Source organism: Canis aureus, chromosome 35, assembly GCF_053574225.1.
Source record: "Canis aureus isolate CA01 chromosome 35, VMU_Caureus_v.1.0, whole genome shotgun sequence".
Classification (NCBI taxonomy): Eukaryota; Metazoa; Chordata; class Mammalia; order Carnivora; family Canidae; genus Canis; species Canis aureus.
In genome coordinates, this window is record NC_135645.1 from 25,985,143 (window position 1) to 26,010,030 (window position 24,888).

At 40.7% G+C, this 24,888-nt stretch overlaps 2 protein-coding genes across 19 annotated transcripts in view; one reads left to right on the plus strand and one right to left on the minus strand.

The window, feature by feature from the left end:
* Positions 1-925: 925 nt before the first annotated feature.
* CLDND1 (claudin domain containing 1) lies at positions 926-22,034 on the plus strand. Of its 5 annotated transcripts, none has more exons than XM_077884200.1 (6): positions 14,403-14,495; positions 15,343-15,393; positions 15,615-15,924; positions 18,078-18,188; positions 20,315-20,452; positions 20,593-22,034. In XM_077884200.1, exons 3-6 carry the CDS (start codon positions 15,633-15,635, stop codon positions 20,811-20,813), a joined length of 762 nt encoding a protein of 253 aa, XP_077740326.1. In that variant the 5' UTR covers positions 14,403-14,495; positions 15,343-15,393; positions 15,615-15,632; the 3' UTR covers positions 20,814-22,034. The 5 variants fall into 5 exon arrangements, with proteins under 5 accessions (XP_077740330.1, XP_077740327.1, XP_077740326.1 ...); XM_077884202.1 differs by having other exon boundaries at positions 14,411-14,495; positions 15,350-15,393; XM_077884204.1 differs by lacking the exons at positions 14,403-14,495; positions 15,343-15,393 and adding an exon at positions 926-1,118.
* Positions 4,212-24,888, minus strand: part of GPR15 (G protein-coupled receptor 15) — a 28,303-nt gene continuing 7,626 nt past the window's right edge. For 4 of the 14 annotated variants that reach the window (XR_013372430.1, XR_013372433.1, XR_013372432.1 and 1 more), the window contains one exon: positions 20,966-24,762. Coding sequence is in view for 6 of the 14 variants with exons in the window: in XM_077884197.1 (XP_077740323.1) it covers positions 4,422-5,504 (1,083 nt within the window). In the remaining 8 variants the exon portion in view is untranslated. Of the gene's footprint in view, positions 5,544-9,745; positions 10,929-10,978; positions 11,190-12,298; positions 12,405-12,969; positions 13,986-14,043; positions 14,265-20,965; positions 24,763-24,888 lie in introns of those variants that run through there. The other 10 variants (XM_077884194.1, XM_077884198.1, XR_013372436.1 and 7 more) reach the window with 8 other exon arrangements.

The window sequence follows — 24,888 nt, forward strand, 5'->3', positions numbered from 1 at the left end:
TTGACACATTGGATATTTATTTATTTATTTATTTACTTATTTACTTATTTATTATTTATTTATTTATTCGACACATTGGATATTTAAAGTAGGTTTGTTTTTTTTTCTTTTTAATGTTGCAGGATGCAGTCTTAAGATGCATTTTTAAAATACATTTAAGAAGCGTTAACTCTATTGAGGAGATGGTAAAGACAACAAGAAGTGACAAGAGTAACTGATTCTAAAATGGATTTTTGTATCTGCAGTATAAAATCAGGTCATTGTTTTTCCCTGTACACTAGGTAAAGTCTAGTCATAACTGTTAATTCAATTAGACTTGATAATTGTTCACTCAATAGACTTGATAAAAACAAAGAGTATTAACTGGGAGAAAATCACTTAAAGCAAGAACTGGCAAAAAAAAAAAAAAAAAAAAAAAAAAAAAAAAAAAAGCAAGAACTGGCATTTGCAAAGGACAGTCCAATCCATACCAGTCTCTGGGGAGAGCAAAATCCAATAACCATTTGCAAAAATTCTGATGGCTGGAATTATTCACCTGCTTTTTCTCCCTCTCACGGTGCTGGAGGCCATCATCTTGCTAGCTGGCTATACCAGTGGCTCTTTTACAGGTAAATTTGTCACTCTTTTCACATTGCTTAACTTCTTTGAATGAGCTCTGCAGGAAAACAGGCTTACTGCTGTTTGTGGCACCCACACCTGACAAGTCATTTCTCACTTTTGAGATTGCCAGGGGGTATAAAGGATGATTGGAAGAGTCAAGATGAATCATAGGAGAAGACTTTTTTCACTCAGCTCACCATCATACTTGCATTTCTGCATCTATTTAAACATTAACTTGTGACCCCTAGTAACATTCTACCCTCAGTCACGCACATAGATTTCCTTTAAGACAGCTATTCTCACTGGCATTAGTCTTACTCAGAGGTGACCTGGACTCATTAGAGTGGACAATTTACAGGACTCCCAGAACCATCGGGTTAGTTTTAGCCTTTCAGCATAGCCCCAATGGAGTGAATGTGTGTTTGCGACTATGTGCACCTCAAGAACATCGACTTTAAAATTAATACTAAGTTATTTGATGACATCTTACGCAGACTTTCTTGGAGAGCCTTTCTGTGGTAAGTTCAAGAAAAATTGCTTGAGAAATGTTTGGAGAGATGATAATCCTTTTATGTTTGTCATTAAAAACCTGGCAACAGCTTTGGACCATGTAGACAAATGACAACAAATAAAGTTAATCAGCAGTGATTTCCTCATTTATTTATTTTTAAGTTTTATTTTGTTTTTCTAGCTTTAGATATAACTGGTAAGGCATGATTATTAGGATGTCGGATTAAATTTCTAGAAATTTATGGCAATGTGTGTTGACTTGTTTTAATAATAACATGAAATTACCACCAAGTAGTCCTTAGAGTAGTCTGAGGTAATTAAATCTTGATAAGCTATGTTTCTGCATGTATTTGTATGTATATATGTATATAAATACATTTGTTTATATTAAAATGTGAAAATATTAGTTTAAAAATATGTAAAATGAGACCTAACCATATAATTTATTAAACCTTTTGATGCTATTATAATGTAAATTACATTTTTATACCAGAGGAATCCATATATGACATACCAACCTGAATCAAGTTTCGAACGTTTTACTGTCAGAGTTATTCTATCTGTAAAATTATGTCTATTTATCCTTCCATCAATAGAGCATTAAGAATATACAATATGGTAAGATTTTCTAATGCACAAAATTAGCATATCTACTTAAGGTATTAAAAAGTACAACAATATAGTTTTCTTCTATGTTATTTTACATATTCTCAGCAAAAACGAAAGGGATGAAACAGAAGTAAGACAGATTCTTAATATTTGTTAAATGAGAGTGACTGTCACTTGATATTCCAGTTTGGATATTTTATTTTAAAGATTTTATTTATTTATTTGAGAGTGAGAAAGAAAGAGAGAGAATGCACACAGGAGAAGGTGGAGGGAAGGGCAGAGAGAGAGGGAGAACAGGCTCCCCACTGAGCAGGGAGCCCCAATGCAGGGCTTGATCCCAGGACCCCTAGACCAGGATCTGAGCCGAAGGCAGACAATCAACCAACTGAGCCACCCAGGTGCCCTTCTAGTTTGGAAATTTTAAAACAACACGCAATAATTAATAATAGAAACCCAATAGCTTTTAACTAAAAATTTAAAAAAAACTTTATGAGTCCTATAATATCCTTGAGAATTCTATAGATATAGATATTGCCAAATACTCTTAGGTATGAAAGATTAAAATGATTTGGGCAATGGCCGTACATAAGGATGAAGCTGAACCTAATAACCCAATTTTTTTTTCATTTCCTAACAAATGCTTTACTTGATTGATTGAGCTATTTTTTTTAAACTAGCATTTCTCAAGGACACTTATTTTCCTGATTAGTAATAGTGCTTTTGCAGATTTGTTTTTAAAAAGGAGGTGTCTTCTACTTTCTATATTTTGTTTAACCTTTGGAGACCTATTTAATTGTTTTGAATTCAGTTTTGAAGTTTTCCAAGAAAACTTTTTTCATATGATTTATAGTCCTTTTTTCTATATCTATGACAAAGTATTAAAAGGCTGTTAATATCAATATCAATATTAATGTGTCAATAGCAATTAATACAACATAAAATACCTAAATAATAAAATATTATTTAATAAAAGTTTAAGAGATTAACTGACTAAATTAACTGATTAACTGATTAAATTAACTGACTTATAAAACCAAAAACTGGGATGCCTGGGTGGCTCAGCGGTTGAGCATCTGCCTTTGGCCCAGAGCGTGATCCTGGAGTTCTGAAATCGAGTCCCACATCGGGCTTCTGCATGGAGCCTGCTTCTCTCTCTGCCTGTGTCTCTGCCTCTCTCTCTCTCTCTCTCTCTCATGAATAAATAAAATATTTTTTAAAAACCCAAAAACTATATTTTTAACTTCTAAATAGATTATAAGAATATACCCAATATTTGAGATTTCTCTTAATCTGAAAGGTACATGGGATGACCTTGAATTACTTAGTCTTTGAAAAGATTCTAAGCTTTCTCTGATTTCTAGACCTAATATTTAGAAGTAAAATAGTAATTCATTTGAGTCAACATTGACGGTCAAAACATAACCCACTTTCTCTTGAATCAAAAGATGTTTACAATAGTATGTTTTCTGCAGCAAAGCCTTTTGTGGTTGCTGCTAATTACATGTATTTCACTTCAAAGTCTTTAACGGGAATATAGGTATAAGTAGACTCAGTAAATATTTATTAGGCAAAAGAATTCAGGAAAGTCTCTGGGGTTGGAAAAATGTGCATAAAACACCAATGACACCTTCATTATGGATTTTTAACTTCAGCTGAACACAGAGCATCCTGTCTTTCTATACTACTGAATCAGGTCTTGAAATTATATATACCAAGCAAATAATGCTACAGGGAATGTGTAGCACTAACATTTTAATTAAAATACAAAATGATAACCCACATGATGGTGTAGCTAAGCATTTGATGCCCTCCAATTATGTTAGTACTAACATTTTCATTTGATAACTGAATAACTGGGTAATTAAAACCATGTAATTAAAGCAAAGTCATATCCTAATTTATTAAGTCAATGAAAACAAAAGAATGTAGTAAAACCCTATTGAAAAATAGTTACTGTACTATTACAATGAGATACATGTTTACCAATGTATCTTACAAGGAAACTTTGTCCTATGCCCTCTGGTGAATATACTCTAGAAGACCAGACCATAAAGTAAGTCCCGAATCATAAACAGAATACAAAGTGATTTTATTCCCATGAGTTTTTTTTTTTTTTTTTTTTTTTTGCCAGTCCAGAGTTATTGTGAATGGCACAGGGTGAAAGATGACATTAGGAGACAGTAAGGAATCAATAAACACACCTTTAAAGATTAAGGCCAGACTCTTACTTTGTTACTCAGTAACAATTCACTACAGGCCATAGGTACAGTTTTTGCTACCTGTGTTGTCACCACAGTTCTCATCAGATGAAAATGGGGAGAATCCCTCAGATGTAGTCCAATAGGAGCCTGATATGAAGGGTGGAGTGGATCAAAGTACCATGGTTCTTGGGAGAGGAAAAGGCCTGAATGTACACAGGCAACTGTGAAGAAAGGAGCTTTCGGTCAGAACTCTAGGACCCTAGGAGTCGTTATTTTACTTGTGAACTCTAAAAAAAAAAAAACCCAAACAAAAACCCCAATCCAGCATATGATCCAATTATATCCATGAACGCAGGGCTTTTCAGTCATTGCTTTAAAAATGAACCCTTCCCTGTGTTTACCAGGCAACATGAGTAGCATCAGCAATACTTCCCCCTTTCTTTGTTGCCGATACAAATTAACTGTCCAATCCACCAACAGAGCTTAAATTGTCACAGTCAGCTAGAGTGACACAGACCTCTTCCTCCTTCTGGTAAAATCCTCTACGTGAATGAAGTTGGAGAGAGCCTTAGTGAGGTGACTGTCTAATGTCTCACTGCTGCTCCCAAAGTCATAGTTCTTGACGCAAGGGCACAAGCAGCGCACGATGGCCCGACGGATGTAGCTGTCAAAGACATAGTAAATGACAGGGTTGACACAGCTGTTGGCAAACGCCAAAGGCCCACTCACCTCCATGCCCAGCTGGAGAAAAGCTGAGGAAAAGTAGACTTCCTGCTGCAAGCCAGACACGATGGCCAGGAGCTTGAAAGTATTGAAGGGCAGCCAGGAGAGCACAAAGGCCGCCACGACAATGAAGATGATCTTTATGGATTTCCTCAGCTTTTTGTTGTGTTTTCCGGATTGCTGGTAATGGGCACACAGCTTCCTCACGATGCAACAGTAGCAGGTGACAATGCTCACCAGGGGGACAAAGAAGGTAAAAACTAGGGCCACCAGGGCCCAGGTCAGTTTCGTGGAAGTAGCCCTCTTCTCTGCGCAGTATGGCTTTTCTTCGATCAGGGTGAGTTCCCTGGACAGGACGGTGGGCAAGGCCAGCAGGCAGGAGGCCAGCCACACAAGGGCGCAGGCCGCGTGCGCGCAGTCTCTCCGCCGGAGCTTCCTGGACGTGGCAGGCCGCACGATGGCCAGGTAGCGGTCGAGGCTCATGCAGGTGAGCAGGAAGACGCTGCAGTGCATGTTCACGGAGATGGTGTAGGAGCTGCCTTTGCACAGGAAGGCGCCTGTCCTCCACAGCCCGAAGGATGCTTCCTTATCCACCCACAGGGGCAACGTGACAAGGAAGACGAAGTCCGACACCGCCAGGTTGGTGATGAAGATGTCAATCAGTCTTCGGCTGCCCCGCTTGAAGTGCAGGGCAGCGATGAGCACAAGGTTCCCCAGCACTCCCGCCACGAACACGGCCGTGTAGAAGATCGGAAGGAAGACAGACGTGTAAGGACCGTGCGAGTGGGCATCCTCGACATCAGGATTTTCGCTTGTAGCCTCGAAATAATCCAAATAGACTGGCGTCGCTTCTGGGTCCATCACCAGATAGCAGCAGCCCCAGATCTGCTATTTTCTTATCTAGGAAGTTTTTGTACAATTTTAGAAGAAATCTCAAGGTGGCTTCTTTTTCATACAGTGGCTGCCTCTTCCCCATCACCCTGGCCACCCCACCCCTTAAAAGATCTTGGGACAAGCGTGAAAACAGACATGAAAAAAATGCAGTTTCTACCAATCCTCAGAAGGGGCCTACAAGGAACACCACCCTGATTGGTGTTTGGTGGTTGTGGTTGTGGTTCTCCTTATTTGCATTTGCCCTGGAGACTGGGGTGCTTTTTGACTTCTGTCTTGAAGGTATTGTTTGTTTCTTTAAATCCAGAAATCAAAAAACAAATTAAATTTTTTTCCCCTTGTACCTACTTTGAAGACATCCTTCCTTCTTTTTTCTTTTTGACACTGAAAATCTTTTTGATCTAACTTTCTGTTACACATACAAGACACCACTTTCTTTCAGAATTTTAAGGTAACGATGACAAAAATACTCCTTGTTTTTATATCGAAGTAAGGAAAATAGTCTTTCGCTGCCAAAAGAGTGAATTAATAATTTCCCAAATCATACCAGTCAATGTCTGGAGCAAACATAATTATTCCAATTAGGGTATGAGATTCTTGCCACTTCTTTGGCTTTTTTTTTTTTTTCAGTTCACACACAATTCTGTTTCATTCGATAAGTTTTAAAAAAATCCTCCAGAGACTGGGAACATGTCTTGTGCTGTTGTTATTATTATTTGTAACAATTTCTCACTGTCATTAGCACAGTAACCTGCACATGGTAGGTGCTTTGGAAATGCTAGTTTATTTGAATTAATTAGGAAAACTCTTGGTTTTGTGATCCTGTGTAATTAGCAATCCTGTGTATTCGTTGAGGTTCAGCTGTAGGCATTTTTGTTATTTGTGTAGCTTATAGGCACAGGTTTAAAAATTACTATTTTTACACTCTGACCTGCTATTGTAATTCAATCAGTGAGGTTCCCTTTGGTGAGGCAACATCCTTGATTAGGAGATTTTCTCCCTACTAATCCTCCAGTAACTATCCTTCAGCAGACTCTAGGTCCCCTCTGATCTTCTCTTCAGCACACCTCACTACTGTAGCAGTGATTTTTTAGCTTTTGAGCTACTAGGTTTTTTTTTAAGTACCTCCACACATCAGTGAACTTCACTTTGGGGATTATTGACCTAGCAAGAGACAGACCTCTAGGAAGTGACATTATAATGCAGTTGCTGGTACAGGCGAGATAGAAGAAATATCTTGGGTACCTTCAAAACACTTGAGACCCAGGCCAACATCAGAAGGACCCTATCCTATTTTTCTCTCACCTATTCTTTTTCCTATTAGGAAAATGACAATGAAAATCTGAAACTGACTCCATCTCCTTCTTTTCTTTTCTTTTCTTTTCTTTTCTTTTCTTTTCTTTTCTCTTTTCTTTTCTTTTCTTTTCTTTCTTTTCTTTTCTTTTCTTTTCTTTCTTTTCTTTTCTTTTTTTTTCTTTCTTCTTTCTTGCCAAAGTAGCTCAGGGCTCGCTCTTTCCTTCTCTCCTTCCCTCCACCTCATTTCATCGCCAAAGTTCCAGTTTCAGGTTGATATTACTATATTGCATAGAAAAGGGGATCCCTGGGTGGCGCCGCGGTTTGGCGCCTGCCTTTGGCCCAGGGCGCGGTCCTGGAGACCCGGGATCGAATCCCACGTTGGGCTCCCGGTGCATGGAGCCTGCTTCTCCCTCTCTCCCTCTCTCCCTCTCTTTCTCTTTCTCTCTCTCTGTGTGTGACTATCATAAATAAATAAAAATTAAAAAAAAAACAAAATAAACATGTAAAATTGTTACATGTAAACACGTAAACTGAGTTTTTATTTCTCCCACGATTCATACATTGAAAACAGTGATCCTGCTCTTTTTTTCCTGATGTGTTTTAAGGTATCGCAGGCTCAGGTGCGTGTGGTCTAGGGCAGGGAATAATGAGGGTTCCCCAGCTCTGGGGCAGCCCGAGCAAGTCACTTGGAATTTGATTTACGACTTGGCTCTGCCTCCTTTTGTGTCCCTGGCAGCTCTGTGTTGTTCGTGAGGGGGCGTATCCTTCCCTAAGTATAGGCTGCAGATGAGAGAAACTAATTAATGCTTTGACATTTCTGGGATAGGAATCTTTCCCACTGAGTAAGCCTTAAATATTTAATAGAATAATTCATTTTGTCAAATAGTTTGAAGTAGGACAATATTTACATGACAAGGATTGATAGGGTCAACATAGAATATTTAAATACCAGATCTACATATGTCGCTAAATATCTGTATCTATTTTTCTCGTGTCTCAAGAATTCCCCACACCAGTGTTTAAAATGGAAAAAAGTTCATGTTCATACCGTAGAGGAAAACATCTGGTCTACATTTATTCTGCAGGCCTTCAATTTTCTTTCAGCATTCAAACGTTGTTGACTTATTGATGTAAACTATCACAAATGAATCTGACTTCCTCACTAAACTTTGAAGCAGCTGTAGACCAAATGTTTTGCTTTACCATAATACAGTCACTCTGGATTATTTTGATATGTTGCAATACGAGAATATCTACCATGTTTCGAAACTATCCTGGGACCCAAGTCAGAAAACAAATGAAGTGTGTTGAGGCAAAAAAGGGAACAAATAGCCTACTCCTGGGCTTTTAATAACTCAGAGTGCAAAGCTATTATAAGACAGAACCCACAATAAAAGCCAACAAGATAAAGTAGGGGAAGTCATCATTCTAAATAAGCTTGGTGCAACGGTCATTTTTGGAACTTTGAATGCTCTCTGACATAAACATGAGGATACTAACAACAAATAATCAACTGCACATAGACCAAAACTCAGAAACCACACCCAGATATCATAAGCCTGTGAAAAGGCAGCAAGAACAAGGTGATGACCAAAAAAAAAAAAAAAAAGTAAGGTGTAAATATTTATAACTGAATGACAACACACACACCCACTTCTTTTTTTTTTTTTTTTACACACACCCACTTTTAAGAATTGTTTTTACAGAAAAAAAATGCTCAACTATCCTTTATTTTATATACAAGGATATAAATATACTTTATATTCAATTTTATATGTTATGCTTTCCATCCCTGGCAGGGATAATTGCTTCCACCTTTGTGTTCTCTAAGTACTCTTTACAATACTGCTTATTAAGTTCTTATTAGCTTATTTTACATGGTTAGTTGTTTTGGTGTCTGACCTCTCGAGCTGATCATGAGCAACTTGAAGGGAGAGACCATCTATTACCTCTTCACTGTCTCTAGCACATGGGAGTTAGCCAACTGAAGTCTTTTTTGGACTCCCAGAGCCATTGTTTTGAACCGGTAGGTGCCAGGCCACATTTCCCCATTAGAGTCATCAGGGATGACTCCTAAATTGTAGTTTTCTGAACCCTGTCCCAGCTCTACTGAGTCAGAATCATTTGGAGTGGACTCCAGCACATTATATTTAACAAGCCTCCAAGGTGATACTTACACACACCAAAGTTTAGAATCACTCTTCTAATTTATGTATGTCAACCAACTTCATATGTTATGCTTTGTTATTATTTTGGCTAACTTTTTTTTTTTTTTTTTTTTTTTCTCAAATCACCTCTACACTTGAACTTCTTAGCAATTTTCTAGCCTGGAGGTTGCAAAACTTTCAGAATTAACTTAGATGTCTGGGCCCTCCTTATTCTGCATCTCAATTCCTGACATATGTTCAGAATTGGGTCAAATGTCAAAGACGGGGAGAGAGTAAGGTGAGATACCTGCTGAAGTGAATGTATTATCGCACGTCACACGTCGGCTAAGGTTTTGTGTAAGTACAGCCACCCTAACAGGCATTATTGCATGTTACTTCTGTTTTTCCCATCAATCACTCTGGTCCCTCCTATTAAGTAGGGGTCAATTAGATGATGCAGCAAATAGCACAGCAGAAAGAAAGGATTCATATGCTCTACTAATGTGTTCCTGAATAAGTGACAAAGATTATGAAGCAAAGTGTTTTGTTCTTCATTAATCTTCTCGGTCAGAGTGATTCATTTGTTCATTTGTTTGAAATACTCTCTTGTCCATTTCTTTTTTTTAAAGATTTTATTTATTTATTCATAAGAGACACACACAGAGAGGCAGAGACACAGGCAGAGGGAGAAGCAGGCTCCATGCAGTGAGTTCGATGTGGGACTCGATTCCAGGACTCCAGGATCATGCCCTGGGCCGAAGGCAGGATCTTAACCGCTGAGCCACCCAGGCATCCCTCTCTTGTCCATTTCTTGCTTAAGTATCATAAAGTGTATGACCATTTAAAACAGGCCAGTTTAAGAGATCTGTTTATGTTCTAAGAGTCAGTGATTTTTTTTCTTTGGACAATTACTTGGAGAGTGTAGTATAATGTAATGTAACATATCGTGCCAAGTTAAGTGGCACATATTTGCTGTTAACCAGGGTCCTCTCTTCGTTCCCTCACTAGATTATTTCCTTTGGTCCCCCATATTGACATAAACAAAAGTGATGTTCCTATGTTAGGCACATATACTTCAGGCTTCTTCATAATAGTTGGTTTAATCTGGATTTAGGGGGATGCCTGGGTGGCTCAGCGGTTGAGCATCTGCCTTCGGCCCAGGGCGTGATCTTAGAGTCCTGGGATTGAGTCCCACATCAGGCTCCCTGCATGGAGCCTGCTTCTCCCTCTGCCTGTGTCTCTGCCTCTCTCTGTGTGTCTCTCATGAATAAATAAATAAAATCTTAAAAAAAAAATCTGGATTTAGGTTGTGCATAACAAAAATGGCATTTATTTATATTGGTGTCCTTGGTATCCAGCACAGTGTCTGGCATACAACAGAGTGTCAATATTTGTAGCTCTGGAATGAATCATGCTTGAATTTTGAATTATTCCCAATGAATACAGACTTTTCACAAGCTTTTTAGACAACTTCTGTTTTCCATGATTATTGTTGATCATTGAAACAGCAAAGGCCTGTGTGGCTGTATCTTTTCTAATCAGAAGCATAGGCCCTTCCTCTTTTCCTTTATCCATCTGCATTTCCCACAATCTCTGTCTTCTTGTACATCACTGGAGGTGTAGATACATGAATCTCCCAATGAAACTTTAACGTGGCTCCATGACAACGATATTTTGGAGTTACGTTATTCTTCTACCAGCAGAATTATGAATCATAAAATTTTAGAGCTTCAAGTAATTATTACTGATCATCCAGTATATCTATTTTATGAATGAGAACCCTAGGACTCAGAAAGGATCACTTACCAGGACGCCTGGGTGGCTCAGCGGTTGAGCATCTGCCTTTGGCTTAGGGTGTGATCCTGGGGTCTGGGATCGAGTCCTGCATCAGGCTCCCTGCGAGGAGCCTGCTTCTCCCTCTGCCTGTGTCTCTGCCTCTCTCTGTGGGTCTCTCATGAATAAATAAATAAAGTCTTTTTTTTTTTTTAAAAGAAAGGATGACATACTAAAGACTCACATTGATTATATTAAAATAGAGAACAATTTAAATTTAAACTTCTCACCTGCATTTGATCCATTCACTGTCCTTCGGAAGCATGGAGAGCTAAACAACTATTGTTGTGTGTGTAGTATTTGACAGAAATTGCTAAAATGAAGGGAATTTTTGATGCATTTTCTTTCTGCTTTGTCCTTGGTTAATTTTGCCATTGTCCTATAATGAATTGGTCCAAGGAAATAGAAAGATTGATACATTTTTCTGAGGAAGGCTGTTGACTAGAACCCCACCGCTTGCATATATTTCTATTTTTCTGCTTTTTTGCATTCTAAAGTTTATAAGGAAAACAACCAGGACAAAATCATATGCAAAAAAATATAATGTAGGAATATCTTTCTTAAGATAATTTTTAGTTTCAAAAATGTGTGATTAAAAATAATATTTAAGTGTATTAGAGAATTTGGTATTGAAGGGAATTCTCACACAAGGAGTCATGACATAAACCAATAATATAAACAAGTTATAATATCTGCATATCTAGATTTTCAGTTATTGGATTTATTTAAAATATAGTGTAACCAGAACACCTTCCTGCTGAAACTAGAACCATCATTAACAAATTAAGCCAGAGGTCTAGTTCAACTTTATTTTTAGTTACTTATTTATTTTTTAAGAGGTTTTATTTATTTATCTGAGAGACAGAGTAAGCAGGGCAAGGGGAAGAGAGAGAGGAAGAGGGAGGGGGAAGAAAAGAATCTCAAGCAGACTCCATGCTGAGCACTAAGCCTTCCTCAGGGCTTGATCCCACAATGGTGAGATCATGACCTGAATGGAAACCAAGAGTCTGACGCTCAACCAACGGAGCCACTCAGGTGCTCCTCAACTTTATTTTTAAACCTAAATATCATAATCTGTACCTGGTTACACTAAATCATCCTTAACATTTGTGAAAATATGTCAGGCCAGCTACTGTTTCCCAAAGAGCAGAGTAAGGAATGGAAGCAGAAATTTAATGAACTCCATTAATTTTTAGGGATTTATTTTGCCTAGCCACATAACAAGCAAGCACCTGAAACAGAAAACAGAAAACACCCAAGATGCAGAGAGAAATGAGAAATATGGTTATGTGCTTGGTGGTAATAGTGTCACGAGGCAGTTCAAGTCCTCTGTGCCAAGTGGGCAGGATGGTCACAACTTCAAACTCACAGACACTTGCAGGTCCATATTAAGTTGTGAGTGGAATATGTCCTTGTTCTCTACACATTCTGCAAACTTGATGGACAAAAGTGGCATCTTCCTTTACAGGTTTCCCCAGAAACACCTACCTCCTGAATCATGAAGAGTTATGTATGCTATGAGCCCAGCCCGGGAATCTGGTCGTGGCAAGTCTTTCCTAGTCAACTGCAGTTAGTCCAGAGGTTCAAAAACCTGCTGAAGTGAGCAGAACATGTACCTCTATTAATGGCTTATTTCCAGCTTCTAGGGAGAATCAGAGGCTTTTAGATGCTGTTTATAATGACCCTAACCAAACTTTATAAATAGTCAACAAATATTTGCAAACACTAAGAATTTAATGATTGTTAACTATGCCCTAGGCCCTGGGTTTGGACATTTTATATGCATTTTTTTCATTTAATCCTCACCATGGTCATTTGGGAAAGGGGGTATTATCAGCATTCATATTTTGGAGAAAAGAAAATTGAGATTTAAGAGGTTAGCTAAGTTGTCTAACATCACAAACCTAGTCAGTGCACCTCATCATTCAAGTCAGTTATTCACCCTGGGCTCAGCTTCCCTGACTATGAATCGAGGTGTTATCTTCCTCTTCCTCTTTCAGACTTCCCTTTTACCTGGGTTTATTTACCATGTGATTTCACCAGAGAGATAGTTCTGAAGGTAGGGGATTTCTAATGGAGGCCAATGGACAAAGATATTTCCTGGTATATAAATAAATTTGGGAAGAATCAAATTGCACATAAATACTTTGCCTACGTACCTCCACCACTTTCTCTAGTTGGTGCGTCTGACAAAGTTCTCCTCTGATCAGGCATTCTACATGAAAATCCAGTTATATTTTAATATTGTATTTGGCTATTACTTTATTTTATTTATGACCTGGATATGAATATCAGTTGGCCAACTCAGGCAAAAGAAATATAATTCCAGAGAAACAGATACCATCTGTCAGGATGGTAGGAATTTAATATCAACTTTGAGATGAATTGCAAGGCATTTGGGGATGGCTCGGGTCTGAGAGCTTTTCTGGTCCTTGAGTTAGCTGTCTCTGTAGGTATCTGTTGAGAAATCCATCATTTACCCGCCCTCGGTCATGTTCAGGGGTCCACACACATTATGGCGAAGATGTCTCTGCTTTCTGTCAATGAATTTCTGTGCAATACTTGGAGGCTTAGAGTCATTCTGTTACTGCCGTGAACGCATGGCCATCTGCAAATTCTGAGGCTGTCCATGACCTTTTTTGCTTAAGGCCGCATTCCCCCAAATTCAGTCTTTTTCACACTACCTAAACAATTTCTTAAATTCAGGTATTTTTTGACATATCTGGCATCGTCAGTATTATAACTTAACACTTGAATTTCACTGGAATTGAGTTTAAAATGCAACTTTACTACATGAAATAGAAAAACCAGTATCACTTGCCACAAAGAGAAGGCAGCCACTACGTCAGTCAGGCGAAATCCAAACAACGTCGTTCCATTCTAGGCGGGCCCCGTCAAGTCACATCCCTCCCAGTCTACACTTCAGCAGTAAAACCAGAAAGACTATCTGCCTCAACGGGGAGAGAACATAAATAGGCTGATATTTCAAGAGTGTAACCTTATTGCTGTTGACACGGTTAGAGGTAGGGTGTGCGACAAGGGAGAGCACAGGACTGGGAAACCTGTTTTGTCAGTGGCACGCAGTGACTGGCGGTGGCCAGGGACAGGTCGTCTCGGTCGGCGGAGCTGTGTTCCTTCCTTCCTAGAAAATACGGTGCCAGGGACGCCCGGGGGTGGGGTGGGGGTGGGGGTGGGGGGGCTCGGCGGTGGAGCGCCCGCCTTCGGCCCAGGACCTGGGATCGAGTCCCACGTCGGGCTCCCCGCATGGAGCCTGCTTGCTTCTCCCTCCGCCTGTGTCTCTGCCTCTCTCTCTCTCTCTTTCTCTCTTCATTAATAATAAAAATAAATAAATAAAAAGAAAAGAACACACGATTCCACCAGCGCTGCGGCGCGCTCCGGGGCCCCCGCCTTCCCTCCGCAGGGGACTACAACCCCCACAGTGCACCGCGCGGCGCCAGCCATGCGGGCCGCCGCGTCCCACAGCTCTGCGTCCGTCCCTCCTACAACTCCCACAAGCCCCCTGGGCCGCGGGGCCCGGCCCGGCGTCGGCTGGAGGCGGAGGCGGAGGCGCGGGAGTTATGGAGGGGGCGGGATCTGCAGGGAAGTGCGTCAGAGAAGGCGCGGGGAGAGTAGGGCGCTGTGGTCTGAGCCGGAGGGGGAAGCTGGCGGGGCCCGAGGATGGGCGGTGAGTGAGCGGGGTCGGCGTCGCTGGGTCGGCGGGCGTTGGCGGCGCTCGGAGGAGGGGCGGGTCCCGCGCCGCGGCGGGCTTGCCCTCGGGCCGGGCGGTCTGGGGAGGGGCCTGGCGCCCCGGGCCCTGGCCGCGACCTGGCCGCGACCTGCCGTGACCCGGCCGCGACCCGGCCGCGACCTGCGCGGAGACGGCGCCGGGTGTCCGGCCCGGGCCCGGGCAGCCGGCCGCCCTGGGTGCCGGCACCTCCGGAGGTCACGGAGGGCCCCGGGATGGACGGGGCCGGGGCCGGGGCCGGGAGAACCCGGGAACAACTTCGGGAGCGGAGGCCCCGCCGCCTGCGAGCGCTGCGGCCGCAGGGGCGAGGCGGCCCGTGCGCCCCGAGGGTCCGGCGCGGCCCGTGCGCCCCGAGCGCGCTCGTTTTGCCGGATTCAGTTTTCTTTCCGGCTGAGGAGGGATCTTTCAGTTTGCGGATGCGGAGATGCGAGAGTGTGGGGGGCGGGGGGGGGGGCGGGGGGCGGAGACCCGGCGGCGCCCCGGGAGCTGCAGGCGGCCCAGCCTTGCCCGCAGCCCCGCAGCCCCGCAGCCTCGCAGCCCTCAGCGCTCTGCCAAACCGCTCCAGACTCTCCACCTCCTCGGAGGTTTTCCTCCTCGGAGGAATCTGGGAGGAGCCAGTTTCTCTGCTTCCCCACACTCCAAGCCCGAGAGAACCCCTCAATGCTCTGCAGCTTGAATGAAAATTCAGACTGTCGCGAAGACCTGGTGTCCGGCGCCCCCTGACCCTGAGCATGTGTGTTGTTCGTGCCCGTAATGTGTATGTCCATTTCAGTGTTGTCTGTTTTAGTGTGCAGGTGATAGACTAGAGAACAAGACCTCTGTCTCCGTAGCATCCTGGGTATGTGAGCATCGAATAAGTACTTTCGTGATAATGAGCTTTTATTTTGAACTTAAGAACATGCTTGCCCTTATTTATTTTTATTCCTTAATGACTGCGCGTTGCTTTAAGGGCCAAGGGGTGGGGAACAGGATAAAGGGCGATTTTGAGAGAATTCGTTCCAGAATAATCTGTATTCGTCCTCGAAGTCTGACTTTCTTCTTTCTCCAACTTTCAAACAGAGCAGTCTGAATGCCAGAATGGATAACCGTTTTGCTACAGCATTTGTAATTGCTTGTGTGCTTAGCCTCATTTCCACCATCTACATGGCAGCCTCCATTGGCACAGACTTCTGGTATGAATATCGGAGTCCGGTTCAAGAAAACTCCAGTGATTTGAACAAAAGCATCTGGACCGACTTTGCCAGTGACGAGGCAGATGAAAAGACTTACAATGATGCACTTTTCCGATTTAATGGCACCATGGGATTGTGGAGACGGTGTATCACTATACCTCAAAACACATACTGGTATAGCCCACCAGAAAGGACAGGTATTTCTCTTATTTTAACTTCTATTTCACCTACTCAAAAATAAACAGTGATGTGATGATGACCCACTTATGTATAAGCAGGTTTGTGGGGTTTTTTTTCTCTCCAAAGAAATAGACCTACGTGTCTCCTCTCTCTCTCTACCACGTACATTCACTGCCCAACTTCTATGATTTACCGTGATACTCCTTAATAGTGGTTGGATAAGTAACTGTCCTTATCTTGGGAAAGCCATTTTAAATCTCTACTTACTCAGGAAAGTTCTTTTTATTTATCTCACACGTGTCATGAGGAAATGATTTGAAGAATACATCGGGAGACTTAAAATATTTGGTAATTGGTAAAAGGATTAGTATCCAGATCAAATCAACAAATACGAACTGATAATCTTTTTCTGTGTTAGCTGTGTTTTGGTCGTTATTATCATTTGCCCTGTGAGTCTTAGAGGATAGAATTCGACTGACATTCTTAACATTAAAAAAATTTTTAATTTGCAATTATTAAAATGGAAACTCTAGAGCTCTTTCTAAGGAACAACTTCTAGTTTGTTTTCATTTATGATAACTTTTGTTGACCACTTATTGGGAAGCACTGTATTCAGTTGGCAGCACAACAGTTACCGTACATCAAAAGGACAATTGTTGTGATTATATAATGGAAAAAAGAAAGTAGTTTGGGGGAGGGTGAAAGTTGGGGGATTGGTTGAAATTAATTGTAAAATGTTCTGGTTCTAATTACGAGAGTATAAGAGCATTTGATGTTTGAATCTTACCAATCATTTTTCATTCATTCAACAAATATTACATGCCTCCGTATCCCATGTAGTACATCAGGGAAAAAAAGTAAATTCCTTTAGTCCTGGGGAGCTAACATTCTAATAAGGGGTGCAGGCAGTAAACTGAATAAGCATAATAATATAAATAATAGTTAATTTATAGTATATTAGAAGATGATGCATGCTGTGAAAAATGCAGCAAAATAAAGGGATCTGGAATATGTAGAGAAGGGGATGTGATGGGCATAAGTTCCGATGTTCAGTAGTATAGGAAAGACGATGTCACTTGAGTAAAGACTTGATGTAGGTGAAGGAGTTGGCTATATGGAAAACTGCAGAGGGAATCGTTTAGGTTGGAAGGAACAACCGCAAGGGCCTCGTGGTAGGAGCATGCCTGAAATATTCAAGGACCAGCAGGGAAGCCACTGGGCTGGAACAGAGGGAGAGGTAGGGAGGATTGGGAATGCTGTCAGAAATTACTCTGGGAGTAGGGCAAACTTTGCAGGATTCCCTAGGCATGATGAGGGCTTCGGTTTTTGCTTTTTTTTTTTTTTAAAGGTTTTATTTATTTATTCATGAGAGACACAGAGAGAGAGAGAGGCAGAGACACAGGCAGAGGGAGAAGCAGGCTCCACGCAGGGAGCCCGATGTGGGACTCAATCCCAGGACCCTGGGATCACGCCCTGAGCCAAAGGCAGATGCTCAACTGCCGAGCCACTCAGGCATCCCATCGGTTTTTGCTTTGAATGTGGTGGAACTCTGAGCCGAGAAAAGATGACCTGGTCACCTGTACAGATGTGTTGAAACAGATAGGCAATAGGCAAAGATGGAAGCCAGAAGGCTATTGCACGAACCCAGTGAGGGATGCCTGTGACGTAGGCCATGGTGGTGGCACTGAACAGTGGTTGGATTCTAGACAGGTTCTGAAGATAGGCTCACTGAGGATTTCCTGGTGGGATAGATATATGTGGGTAACAATGACTAAAGTTTCTGGTGTGAGGAACTAGAACGATGGAACTGTCATTACCTGAGATGGGAAGATGGCTGGGGGGAATAGGTTTGGGATAGAAAAATTAAAGATCTTATTTATTTCTTTGTCTTCTCCTCTTTTTTAGGCTTCTTTCCTATATCTATTCTCATTCATTTTGTTGCTCCTACTTTTCCTTTTTTTTTTTTTACTTTCTTGTGCCCATGTCTTAACCCCACTCCTGACAACCATTGGCATCCACTGGGCATCTGTGAATCCCATGTGTCACTCAAGGCCAAAGAGGTTGCTGTCCTCTGGGAACATCTTTCTATATCACTTTTTATTTCAGAGAATAATTACTGTTAAATGTTTATGATTAAAACAATAAGCAATCATTGTTATTCGTGTTCCAGAGTCGTTTGATGTGGTCACAAAATGCATGAGTTTCACGCTAAATGAGCAGTTCATGGAGAAATTTGTTGATCCTGGAAACCACAATAGTGGGATTGATCTACTTCGGACCTGTGAGTACATGTACATTGATCTCAGTGGTACAGTTCGGGGGGTGGGGAAGGAAATACATTTTCTGTTCATTGATCTCTGATATTGGAACAGGATGAGTCAGTACATCGCATCAACTTGAAATAAGATCTCTAATGGTATCCCGGTGAACTCTGTTCTGTTGATAACATTTTAAAGTTAGATACACACTTAACCAAATTGCAAATGTGAAGTTGAGAGAAGCAGCTAACACGTTGGATGACAGAATCCAGATCTCCCCAAATATGTTATTAGTGGGCCCTTTTAAAAAGTGAATTTAATAGGGATGAATAATAAATTCCTGTATTAGAGATAAACAGTTCAGTTACCTGAGTTCAGATAGGGGTATGTGAAGAAAGTTGACTGCAAGCTGTATGGGAGTCAAGAGTCAAGGCTACCAAAAATGTTAATCCAGGTTTAGGTGGTAGCAACAAAAGTGTAAATATCAAAAACAAATGAAAATATTTATTAGGAATTATTCTATTCCTTGATGGTCAGACTACCTAGGAAATACTGTCTTCAGATTTGTACCTGGCATTTAGGCTGTAGAGACTTACTGGAGCTTGCCCACAAGACTGACCATGCCATGAAGAGAAGCATTGAGTTGACCCTTGAACAACATAGGGGTTAGGAGCACCGACCCCTCCATGCAATTGAAAAATCCGTGTATAACTTTGACTCCCCCAAAACACAACCACTAACAGCCTAGGGTTGATCAGAACCCCTACCAATAACCTAAAACACTCCATTAACACCTATGTTGTATGTTGTAGTATATGGTGTATTCTTAACATTAAGTAGGAGAAAAGAAAATGTTATTAAGAAAATCCTAAGGAGGAGAAAATACATTTATGATACTGTTCTCTTAAAAATCTGCATAGGTAACCTGCAGTTAAACCTGTGCTCTTCAAGGTATTCAATTTTGTATTGCGAATATATGGAAAGAAGTTTATTACTAACAGACTTTGAAGGGAAGTTGGAGAAAAAACTATGTAGTTCCAGAAAGTAAAACTAGCACTAGAGAGTAGACTTTGGTTTAGAGTTGAGACTAATATATTACTAAAAATTAAAACAATGTAAAAATGGAGGGGGATGCTTTGTAATGGCATCAGCTTTCTTCACCTGATGTTGAGGGAATTTCTGATAATTACAGCTGCCATTTGTGGAGCGCAGCGATCCTCTGCTTTGTGCTTTATGTATAGTCTTTCAACAGATCTTTTATAATCACTGTTCATTTCCTTCTTATTCCTGCCTTGAGATCCTATAAGGACATAGATTCATTTGTATGTGGAGCCAGAAAGTTTTGCTTCAAGTGCTGGCACTCCCACTTACTGTGTTACCTTGTACAAGTTATTTATACCTCTTGCCTCAGTTCACTCATTTATAAAATGGAGAATAATAGTGCTTCCTAAAAAAATAATAATAATAGTAGTACTTCCTTCCTAGAGATTTTGAGAGGATGACTATATCAAGCATGGGTAGAACAGTGCTTGACACACAGTGAGCCCTCAGTGTTAACTGTTAGTGTCCCTTTACTTTCACCAGGTAGGATCCTTTGGGGCAATTGCTTTAGAAAAGAAACTTCAATATTACTTGAAAGAAAGTATTCCTTTCCCACTTTTTAAAAAAGATCTTAAAACTTATTTTAAAGAAAGAGCATGAGCGGGGGAGCGGCACGGGGAGAGAAGGAGAATCTTAAGCGGACTGCCCACTGAGCAAGGAGCCCAGCTCGGTGCTGAGGTCACCACCTGCCTCAGAAAGCAAGAGTGGGGGATCCCTGGGTGGCGCAGCGGTTTGGCGCCTGCCTTTGGCCCAGGCCGCGATCCTGGAGACGGGGGATTGAATCCCATGTCGGGCTCCCGGTGCATGGAGCCTGCTTCTCCCTCTGCCTGTGTCTCTGCCTCTCTCTCTCTCTGTGACTATCATAAATAAATAAAAAATTAAAAAAAAAAAAAAAAGGCAAGAGTGGGGTGCTTGACAGCGCCATCCAAGGGGCCCCTCCTTTTTCACTTTTTGAGAAAAGATCTAATTAGTATATAAAAGAAATTGTCATTGTGAAAAACTGTCTGAAATTGAGGTAACATTTCTTTTTTGTCTTTTTCAAAATTAGATCTTTGGCGTTGCCAGTTCCTTTTACCGTTCGTTAGTCTCGGTTTGATGTGCTTCGGGGCTGTGATTGGATTTTGTGCTTGCATCTGCCGAAGTTTGTATCCCACCATTGCCACGGGCATTCTCCATCTCCTTGCAGGTGAGGCTTGTCAGTATACTTACCTCTTCCTCCTCCATAGAGACAGAGGGATCGTAATCCTTAAACACACGCAGTGTTGCCGTGCTGCCTGAAAAGCTCTCACGATGCCCTTACCTAGTTATGTTTTGTTCTCCCCCGAGGTCTGTGTACCCTGGGCTCCGTGAGTTGTTATGTTGCTGGAATTGAGCTACTACACCAGAAGCTAGAGCTGCCTGAGAATGTGTCTGGTGAATTTGGATGGTCCTTCTGCCTGGCGTGTGTTTCAGCTCCCTTACAGTTCATGGCTTCCGCTCTCTTCATCTGGGCTGCCCATACCAACCGGAAAGAGTACACCTTAATGAAGGCATATCGTGTGGCATGAGGGGGAAGCTGCCTGAATTGCAATTGCCATTTTTATTATTTTTCAATATTGATATTTTTTCTTTATCTCCCTTTTCCCATTGTTTTTAATTAAAAAAAAATTTTTTTGTGGATCTACCATTTTATCCTGAAAATCCATTCTATTTATTCACACAGACAGTTGTTTCTTAATACCACTAAAACTTATAAGCATTATTCTGAATGATTCCATCTTTTGCACAAACTAATCTAGGTTCAGAGTCCAGACAGCCAGAAATGGGTAGACACTTGGGACAAATTTGTGAAAGAAAATTGATAGGGGAAAATTGGCCCCAAGACTTCTGCTGATGTCAGTTAGACTTTTCAGTAAATAACTATCTGTTCAACTAGAAACTCTTTAGTGTCTCTGAGAAACTCATTTTGTCAAGACTTAGGGTCACTTTGCTGTTGTAGATAGCCAGTCAGCCAGAACATTAGTGCTATATTCAAAGACTTAAGCTATATAAAATAAGGAAACTATCTGAGATCCTTTCCCCCAAATACTGGCATAAAGTTTTATTCAAGGTGAAATACGGCAGCTGTTTATCTATACTGTGTCTGTCTGCAAGAAAGGAAGTGAAAAATACAGTGTTTACTTGAAATTTTAACTTTGTAACTGCAAGAATTCCAATTCAGCCAGACAAGAGGATTAACCTTATTTTACTTTTTTTTAATTTTTTTTTTAACTCTCCTTAATATGTCAGTAGGATTTTCAGTACAACCAAACCATTTTGGATTTTTGCTCCTTGCCTCCTCACACATCAGGCTCATTAAGAGTGCTTTCTTTGTAACACTACTTTGGGGTCACAGAGTAAAATTTTCCAACCGCTGTCTATTTATTCCAGCTCAATACCATGAAGAAGGTTCAACCATAATGACCCTCCGGAGCTAGGAAAACTACCACAAGACCTAAAGCTTTGGCTGGTCATTAACTTCCAACTATGGTCTTTATTTCTTGTGGTGAAATGATGTGCCTTTCCTTGCCTAAATCCCTTCCTGGTGTGTATCAACATTATTTAACATCTTCTAATTCAGTCATTTTTTTTTTTATAAACATGTCTATAAACATTGAACTTTAAAAAATCTTATTCCATTACTGTAGCACTTGACAGATTTTAAAAAAAATGTAACTTAGTAATTTCTTACAAATATCCTGAATCTGTCTTTTTTATAAAAATAAAATAAAAAATGAGAAGAAACTCAATTGTGTATACTTTCTGAGTTGATTTAAATCTCAATGTTTTAGGATAAAGAAGTACAGGATTCTGAACGATATCTCTGGTTCTCTGGAAAATGCTTTGTTGCTGAGGTCTCTGTTTTATCTTCCAAAAAATAAGGGAAGCTCTTGCCTCCATTAGAAAACGAGGCTCTTTATCCCTTTAAGATTTCAGAGTTTAAAAACATGTTTTCACAGTAGTTTGTGATCTCTAAGTATCATATTTAACGTGGCTAGATTTTTTTTTTTATAAGGTCCTGTAATGGCTGTGGATGTTTGTGTTGTACAGAGATAATCAGGTCCGCTTCTGACTTACAACAAAGCCAGTACAGCCGATTATTGCCTCTGCAGTTGCTGGTTACTCCCTCTTCTCTCTCTTCCTCCCTCCTGAGGTTTGCATTGTCTTTCAGCACCTTTGGTGGAAGGTAGAAAAGCTAAGTAAACATACAAAATGCTTGGGCGTGGGGTTTTAAAATTCTTGACCAAGGTGGCACTTTTGTGTTGGGAAGATACTTATTTTGGACAACGCCCCCCGTCTCTTCTTGTCACCCCAAAGTTGTCTGTGACCATCAGTCCGACATCAGTCTTTAATATGCACTGTGGAAACAGTATCGGACTTTGGGGTTAGAGCCTCACTGGTAGCATCCTGAATTCTGGAAAGCCAGCACCATAAGCCCTGGTGTTGAATATGTGTCGTCGATAGTTCCAGCACATTTCAAAATAGCCGAGGTCATCCTCTCTTGCAAAGGCTTTTTTTCTTTGGAAAACACGGGTCTGTGTTGTTTCATTTGCTGTGAAAATTAGGTTTTCAGCTGTTTCTTGTTTCTCTTCAGGTAGAACCATATGAAATTGCTGACATTTGACCATTTTTTATTAAAACTGATCATAGAAAATCAGTGGCAAGTAAAGTGTTCATTTCTTTTTCACCTAATCTTTGAAAGCGACCCCCAATGTTAAAACTTAACTCTTAAGTTTTTCAGGGCATGAGTTTTATGGCAATTTAAGAAACATGTTTTAAAATCTTAGGATTCCTAATCTCATTAGATGTTGTGAATAAATATCTTTTATATCTTTGTTGGTGAAAGATTAATTTCAAAAATTTTTGGAGATAGCCATAAAAACAGTAAAAGTTGACACAGTAAAAAGGGCAGAATAATCCTAGAATTTATTTGTTCAGTTAATGCTGTGCACCCACTATCTTGATACTCTGGGGTCTCAATAAGTTAATGATGTAAGAGTCATGTGTTAACATTTACCTGCTCAGAGCATTCCTGTGTGTGTGTTGGGAGGGGACAGAGTTGCTAAGTCACTTAAAGGAGGACTGATGAAAAGTGAGAAAAATGAGATGACCGTCAAACAGATCAAATTTAGTTTGTTTATCTATTCTAGAGATGTCACCAAATTGCAGACCAGCCCTGTTAAAACTTACAATGTAGACTCAGTCATGTTCAGCTGACTCTAAGAAGATGGTGTGAGGACATTTTAAAAAGTAACCTTCACGTGAACTTTCACCAGAAATGAAAACGACCTATTGGACTAACCAGATTTTGCCTGTTAACAAAACTTCCTGAGATTTCCTAGCAAGTAAATGGCTTAGCTTTGAAGACACAAATTAAGATTTCACAGGCTTGACGCAACTCTACGCTGACCAACATAGGTGGAGTCTTGTCCTCCTTCAGCCTTCTATTCATAAGGGAATAATGATTCATACTTTGAAAAGAGAGGAATAAAACAAGGAAACATCTGTGTATAGGAATTCTTTTCGTATTGCTCACTAGGTGTTCCAACATACTATCCTACTGAGATGCATCTTCCCTTGGATCAAATTATGATGCATGCCAGTGTCTTGCCACTTTTAAGTTGCAAAAAGAATGAATTAGATTATTTGCTCTATGGAAGAAATTGCCGTAAGAGTCATTTAAATCTTCTTCAGGTGCTAAAAGTTTTGTTAGCAAAGTTAATATGTTTGACATATTAACATTTACCCCCTTCCTGCAAACTTACATTAAGGTGAGATCCAGTTCATATTAGTTTCTACCTTTGCTGTGTTTTCAAACTATGAAATTAGGAGAAAAAAGTAATTCTGGTTTGTCTTCGCCTCTGAAAAGACTTGACTTGTTGGGTGACGCCTCACCATTCATCTCTCACTCAGTGTTTCAGGGTGGGAACATGACCTCAACTCTGCTTCAGCCCTCCCGCCCCTCTCAGCCTCCTAGGTGTCTGCTCCTGCTTCTCTCTATGCAGCTCGTGCTGTCAGTGGGCAACCTGGACTCCCACATTCCCATAACCTCCTACGGCCCGTACTTCACCATCCTTAGGCCTGAGGCTTCTCTGTGCTATCCAGTCTTCTTAGTCTCAGTCTCCAGATACCGAGGACGGCTGTTCAAAACCAGTGAGCTGATTCTGTTTAAAAAGTTACACTCTTTGACTTTGCTCAACAATTTAAAACCATCTCCGACTGTTGATTGATTGATTGATTGTAGTGGATTATATATTTTTAAAATTTAAATTCAGTTTGCCAACATGCATTGTAACACCCAGCGACTTTCGATTTATTATTATTCCTTACCACACATTATTGAAATCTCTACAAAAGTTAGGTGTTGGAAACCCTTATTCTGCTTCTTCAGCTTCCACAGCAGGAGTTTTATGTTCTTTTTAGTGAGGGAATACTGGAGTGAACTCTTTTAGTTTCTCCAGTTGTTTTTGCTCCTTCCTAAAAAAGAAAGAATACAGTATGATCGGAGATACTGCTAGGATCATGCACAAAAGGCAGCACCGTGCGCAATGGTTAAGTTTCTAGCTCAGGAGACGTTCTGGAATGCTAAATTTGTAATCCCAG

Excerpts from the sequence above, each read along its gene's own strand:
- CLDND1 (XM_077884202.1), top strand. Across the intron at positions 15,394-15,614 it reads CTGTCTCCGTAGCATCCTGG|AGCAGTCTGAATGCCAGAAT; the intron begins GTATGTGAGCAT and ends ACTTTCAAACAG. Across the intron at positions 18,189-20,314 it reads GATTGATCTACTTCGGACCT|ATCTTTGGCGTTGCCAGTTC; the intron begins GTGAGTACATGT and ends TTTCAAAATTAG.